This window comes from Bombus terrestris, chromosome 6 (assembly GCF_910591885.1).
Source record: "Bombus terrestris chromosome 6, iyBomTerr1.2, whole genome shotgun sequence".
NCBI lineage: Eukaryota > Metazoa > Arthropoda > Insecta > Hymenoptera > Apidae > Bombus > Bombus terrestris.
Window position 1 is genome coordinate 21830469 of NC_063274.1, and position 7669 is coordinate 21838137.

General features: G+C 36.2%; 1 protein-coding gene across 1 annotated transcript; it reads left to right on the plus strand.

The window, feature by feature from the left end:
• The first annotated feature begins 2472 nt into the window (after positions 1-2472).
• On the plus strand, positions 2473-3592 carry LOC100644585 (flexible cuticle protein 12). Its single transcript, XM_048406446.1, has 2 exons — positions 2473-2594; positions 3043-3592. Exons 1-2 carry the CDS (start codon positions 2586-2588, stop codon positions 3355-3357), a joined length of 324 nt encoding a protein of 107 aa, XP_048262403.1. The 5' UTR covers positions 2473-2585; the 3' UTR covers positions 3358-3592.
• The last annotated feature ends 4077 nt before the right edge of the window (positions 3593-7669 follow it).

Sequence of the window (7669 nt, forward strand, 5' to 3'; positions counted from 1 at the left end):
GAGCTGCAAGACGTTTGTGCGTAATTTGGTGGTAATATCCTCACTGAACAAGAATAAGTAAGTGAAGGATATAATAGGAAGTGTATGAGAAACGAGAAGTATAACGGTTATTAACCCTTTGAGTGCTATGGGCGCATATAGGCGTCTGGCGAAAGCTATCGGTGTGGACTAAGGACACATATATTCGTTTTCTGTAAGTGCCCGGCATGGACTAAGGACGCATGTATAGGTTTGTCAATTTTTCCGAACACCTATGCAGGACTAATACTATTACGTTTGTGTGAGATAAATATAAATGCATTCCTTAGTAACGGCAGTAAACAAATGCCAATAATGCCTCGTTATAACAGTTGTCTACCCGTTTCGCGGACAGTCGCATCTAATTATCAAGAAGGAAATGTGTTGTTTGTGTGAAAAATAAGAGAATGCAGAAAATGCGATGTCAGATTATGCATCGATAATTGTTTTGAAATTTTTCGCACACAACTGAATTATTAACTTGTGTTATATTTATTAAATTTAGTTTCCTAGTTTATTGTTTTCTAGTTTATTGTAAATTTCAATGTTTATAATAAGTAATTAATACTAAAAAATAACGCTCTTGAATCATTTAATCTCGTGCAAAAGATTACTAATTACTATAACTTATTACGATTTGCGCTTTGAATATTCAATCAACAGAGTTCAGTCAAACGAAAAAGTATTTCGTTCACAGCGATCGTCAGCGCTAGACGTGCGCCGTCCGTATGGACCACATAGACCGCGAGTATTCAGCACTCAAAGGATTAATCGTTTAATTTGAATCTATCTAGTATTAGCTACCTTTGGGTAAAGTCAAACAAACATTCAAATAAAGCCTCGTCGACACGTTCTCGTAGTATGTATATAGATTTGGTATATGATTATGATGACCTTGTCTACGGATATTGACATGAGAATGGAAGAACAAACTGATGACGACCTTCGCAAGGGAAATGGAAACGGGAAAGGCGGAATGAATTTATGTCGGACTTGGCTATATCCCGGACTACTCCATTTTCTTAATTAATTAATATGGACAGGCCATCTAGAAAGAAAAAAATTACTGTGTCTCGGTTGCCATCCAAACGGGGGTGTGCCAGTTCGCCAAATGAAAAGGGATACCACCGCTCCAGGAGATGAGAGGAGCGTATAGGAAAAAGCCGAGGCAGGATGAGCTGTAGTATGCGGAGACATGCGGCCTGAAGGAGAGGAACGTTGATCGTGAGACCGAATGGACGGTTGTGAACAGGCGAAGGAGGATTAGCCCTTTGAGTGCTGAATACTCGCGGCCTATGCCGTCCGTACGGACGGCGCGCGTCTAGCGCTGACGATCGCTGTGGACGGAATACTTTTTCGTTAGACTGAACTCTGTTGATTGACTATTCAAAGCGCAAATCGTAATAAGTCATAGTAATTCTTTTGCACGAGATTAAATGATTCAAGAGCGTTATTTTTTAAGTTATTTTTAATTATTTATTATAAACATTGAAATTTACAGTTAACTAGAATTTGGGTAATAAACTAGAAAACAATAAACTAGAAAACTAAATTTAGTAGATATAACACAAGTTAATAATTTAGTTGTGTGTGAAAAATTCAGTGCTTGAGAAAACTAAAAAAGCCAGATGTAGAGTTTTCTTACAAGTGGTGACCACTTCGACAATAACGAGGCACTATTGGCATTTGTTTACTGCCGTAAGGAATGCATTTATATTTCTTTCACACAAACGTAATATTATTACTTTTGTGTAGGTGTTCGGAAAAATTGAAAAACCCATGCATGCGTCCTTAGTCCACGCCGGGCACTTAGAGAAATCGCATATATATGTCCTTAGTTCACACCGATAGCTTTCGTCAGACACCTATATGCGTCCACAGCACTCAAAGGGTTAGGAGTACAACAGACAAGGCAAATGTTGAGGTGTATGACAGCAAAGGAAGTAGGGAAGAGAGGAGAGAGAAACAAACTAGCAACCCAACCTAACCCCAACCTAACCCCAACCTAAGCCCAATCTAAACTAGATATTAGGTTACCTATTTAATATAATTACATACTACGTGTTCTATTAGTTTATTGAGATTTATTACATATTACAATAAACTAAATAAATTATCGATATATTTAGATGGAATTTTTCTACGTTTTCGGAAATATAAAATTATTCTGAGAACTATCTTTTTCCTAGAACTTTCTTTCATCACTTAAACTACATAGATAACATATGTAGCTTAATTCAGTTGTAGTCATCAAGTATACAAATATATTCATTACTTCTATAATTAACCGTAACTTATTTTAAATCAGTCTTCCAGGGGAATCTTCTATAAAATCTCATAAAAAATCAATTCGCGATCTTCGATTTCGCCAAACTAACACACTTTTACAACGAAGGTCGAGCAATCATAAGGTGCCTTTAACAGGACTAGGAAAGGTGAAAGGTGAGTTTACCGTGCAACCGTGCAATTTTTGGCAGAAGGGGGCCACTATAAAATTCGGGACGAATCTCAGTATCGACATCAGTCTTTCAATCGGGACTAACCAAACATACACACCTACCTTCAAAATGAAAACCGTAGGTATCATAGTAAACGATACAGAGATCAATTACAAGTTCAAATAGGTACAAAATCATTGAAAAAAACCTGATTATAAAATAATTAGAAGAACATAAAATGCTCAATATTCTATTTATATTAATCTTTGTCTAATTTTAATTTACTACACGTATAGCTTTCTCTTTTACATATTCTAGATACAAATAAATTTGCAATTTTTATTATTTTCATTTTTTTAATCTGTTCTACTGTATTGTCGAGGTAAATTTAAAGGTAAAAATATTACAAATTTCTTTTATATAGATATATTTGATATAGTAACACGCTAACAAAAATAATTAATTATAAATGTGCACATAAAAAATGAATTGATTATAGGCAGTTTATCAATTGTAAATTTTTATTTCCTAACTTTGTTGCTATTTAATGCTATTTAATTAATAAATGTACTTTAATTTCTCTTAGATCATTGCTTTTGCCGCCTTTGTCGCTATTGCTGTAGCAGTTCCTCTGCAAAGAAATCAGGAAGCAATCGTCGTGAAAGAAACTCCTTCTGATAATATCGGTCTTGGCAGTTATAACTACGGTTACCAACTTTCCGACGGACAAGCCAAACAGGAATCTGCAGAAGTAGTCAATGGTGGATCTGATGGACAACACCTGACAGTTCGCGGCAGCTTCTCCTTTGTCGATCCAGTTACCAATGTTGCATACACTGTGAACTACGTTGCCGACGAGGATGGTTTCCATCCACAGGGAGAACATCTTCCCCATGTTTAAATGATACAAATATTTGACACATGACGTTGACCAATTGCCACACTCCAAGTACCATCTACGAATTAAGACGAGAACCGCGATTACATTAGATTGGTTTTGTTGTTGTTGAAATCTATATTGTACATATTTTATGCGTATCTCGCCATAAAAACAATTGTACAAATGTACAGTAATATATTTCTGTTTTGTAACATACTTATACTAATGTATAATAAATACTATAATTATTAAACAAGCTTCTTGTTTTTATATACGCTCTTTTATTCATAAGTATTATATTTCCATCCTGTCTTACACATGCATGTATTTCATACATAGTGCCTATACATATCTATGTGTATGTACTGATGTATAGCCACAAAAGAGATATGAAATAAACGTGACCATTGTCGATAATGTTCTCATTAGTTACTGTATATTCTTCTAAATTAAATGACGAATGAATTAAATACAATATGTATATGGACGGTTGTGAACAGGCGAAGGAGGATTAGGAGTACAACAGATAAGGCAAATGTTGAGGTGTATGACAGCAAAGGAAGTAGGGAAGAGAGGAGAGAAAAATAAACTAGCAAAAGAAGTGAAGCGATCCTGGTTAAGGTTGGTCAGGATGCGAACTAATAAATACTTACGCGAAGCGGAGATCATGATCCGGATAATCAAGAAGAGCCATCCCACAATGATAATCGCCAGCGTGGGGGAGGGGAGGGGGGGTATAGAACTGATCGAAGAGGTGCGAGCCTTATGGTTATGCTAACTGAGAAAGGTATCGTACCAATCAGCATAAGCGGTGGACACACGTTCTGTTGGAACGGTAGGAGCATTTTTATTGACAATAAGTATGAACAAAGGAGTAGCAAACCGACGGGCAAAAGGATTAGGAACTATTGATGGAGTGAGGAGTTAACGGCTCTAAGGAGGGTGGTAATGTGGACTAGAAGGAAACCTCAGAGGGCAATGGCGAGAGGAGCGACGAACGCGTTGAAGTGATCACAGCAGTTCCGTAAAAAAAAAGATGAAGAATAATAGCATTTTCCCCTCTTTGAGAAAGAAAGAAAAAGAAAAAGATCACTCTACAGTCAATTGTGTGATTACTAGTTATCCTCTGGTAAGGCAAGAGAACAGTTCTCAACGTTAGTAGAAAGTGTTTTTTGCATGGTGAAAGATGAAAGACGAAAAGATGCATTTTTGTTACATTATGTTTCACTGCTTTAAAAAAGACAGTACACCAAAGGAGATTTATGACGTTTATGACGATCGGACTATAACTGTTCAAACCGTCCAGAATTGGTTTAGGAGGTTTAGAGCCGGAAATTTTAATCCGAAAGATGAAGATTGCAGCGGACGTCCATCCACCACTGATACTGACCTTATCAAGGCCTACCTCGATGAAAACCCAAGATCTAGTGTCCGTGAGATAGCAGATGCTCTAAACATTCCGCGAACAACGATTCGAATCCGAGGTGTGGGTCACCCATCAACTGACGGAAAGCAATCTCCTGAATCGAATTTCGACATGCGATTTGCTAATTCAACGCAACAAAGAGAGCCATTTTTAAAAAAGTTAATTACTGGGGATAAAAGTTGGAATTACAACAGGAAGTATAGAAACTTCACTATATCAATTAGTTGTAATTAGTTTTAAATAATTGTTACTAACATTGTTACATTATATTCCTTATTTTGAAATTATGTTTAAGGCTTACAAATGTATTTATATTGTAACAAATAGCATAAATTATTAGTTCCTAAAATATTGCATGCTACTATTAATTTATATTAGTTTTAAAGAAATTCTTGTACAATAATTATATTATAAAAATAAATTTGAATTATTCAAGTAAGAATTACGTTTTATTTGTTACTATATCTAAGTTCTGCGAAACACAAATAATTAAGTACGTTAATTACTATAAAATTAGTTTCATTTATAAAGATTATTGTATAATTTCTAAAATTTAATCAATAACTCGAATATTTTATAATTTATCCTTAGCTCTGTCTACTTCTCACCCTCCATCCTGATCATTTTCATAAGTTGAAGTGAGGCTTCAAAAATTCAACATAAATTAAATAATAAAATTAAATAAATAAACAAACGAAAAATGTAAATAAACAAACCAATGTATGTAAATACTTGAAGATATTAAAAATTTGAGGTCATATCTCAGCAATATGTCATTGTTTCTTAGAAATTTTATGATTTCTGGAATATAACATTGAAGTGGAAGACGTGTTACGTCTAGTGACTCTCTACCTAGACCAGGCCATACACCGCGAGCAAGATGGCAGCCAGATGTTTACTGCTATTATTAAATAGATTTTGAGGTTCGATATTTAATTGATTCACACAGATTAGTTTTGTATACTCTGTATTTCACCACCAAGCCATTACAACACACCGGATATTCTCTGATAATTAACACGTGGCGGGTAGGAAAACAAAAGAGCGTCGTTAGTAGTCGTACCAACTTTGCATGTAAGAACTAGTGATCATACCAACCTAATATTTTCCTCAACACTCCTCTTTGATCATAGTTTCTAGAAGACCCATAGCTTTGGTAAAACATTAAGTCTTAATCCCATTTAGACCTTTGGTAAAAATAGCTGCAACATTCTCAGAACTTGGCACATAAACATAATCTAAAATACCCCTTGACACACAATTCTTAACATAGAAGTAACGGACTTGAACATGTTTAGAACTCTCAGCAACTACCTTATCCTTGGAACATAAAATTTTTTTTTACAAGTATTTTACAATCAATTCTCGCATTGAGAATTTTGAGTAAGTTTCTCTGACGTGGCGCAGTGACATGGCTAATTATTTATAATAAGTTGTCACTGCGCCATGTCACTGCGCCGCGTCAGAGAAACTTATTCAAAATTCTCAATGCGAGAATTGATTAATTATAATAAGTTAATACTTATTAACTTATGCTTAGGTCTAATCTTGCGCTTAGGTTTAATGGATAGTGCTTTTTTAGCCTGCGGATCTGGTCCGACGTATTAAGTAATTTAGTAATTAGGAAGTTTCGATGTTTGTTGATTCTTTTGCTATATCTATTGCTATATTTTGTTATTTCTTCTTTGACTGTGGGTACCTTGAGGTCGCAATGGTAAAATTCGTTGGTAATATACCAGGGTGCATTTATTAGGAATCTTAGCGTTTTCGATTGGAAGCGTTGAAGTATTCCAATGTTGAAATTACTTGCTGTTCCCCATAGTTGGATTCCATAGATCCCAATGTTCCTCTCCGCCACGGTGATGTTGCAGAGGAAAACTATGATGGGGTGTGTCTCAGGGCACGAGATCATCGGATTCGTTGAGGAAAACCTTCGTTCGGAAAGTGAGGGAAATGGACGTGGCTGTTAATTGGTTAATTTCTATGTTGGTGGTTAGAGAAGGAGGCTAGCCGCCCATGAGAGAAAGTTACTAGCTTGAAGCGTCGATCGTAAGAAAAGCAAATTTCCCGTATCTACCCGTAGTAGGTGATAGATTTAGGGACTGTCAGGATAAAGACTGTTTGTCCGTTTGAAGAACTTTAGTTAACTAAATCCTAAAGCGGGTCTTCAGGCTAGCTGAACATGTACTGTGGAGATGCATCGACGTCTGGTAATCATCTTGCCCGAAGAATATTGTCTGTGTGTGGCGAGCCACGGGGCAGAAACCATTGGAATGTTTACTGTCGAGTATCGCTACAACTACTTCTTTTTAAGGAAAGTTATACAATTACTCTATACCTCTATTAGGTAAAAACGTTCATCCCGCGACCGCGGCTACGTTCAGCGACTAGTTGTCACTTCGAGCTCAAACTCACTATTACAAATCTCGGACGATTATAATCAGGTTAAATCACAAAGACTAAAGTATTGGGGTTTTCCCAAGAATTCCAAAGGGAAAGCCCCTGTGTCCTTTCATCTTCGACAAACGAAAACTTATCCTTAACAAATCAGCTCATTTCATGTTCTTAGACCCACCCATCACAAGTTTTCCTCCGCAGCATCATCTTCACAAAAAGTCAGTCGTTATACATTTTTTGACCCGTCACCACCTAAGCTTACGTCGCGTACTCTACACTGTAACTTTGTCTACCAATCGAAACCTAATTATACTCTATCAATTTATATCTCCCTAGTCAACTAGTTGTTTGAATAAACTGTAATTTATACCTGTTAATTCAGTGTATACTCAATTGAACCACCCCTATTATCCTAACACAAATAAGGGGATCGATCAGTTCGTGGCATCGATTATCTCATCGTAACAGGAATTTACGACTCTCATTGACGTGCTATCTCGCGAGTGCATC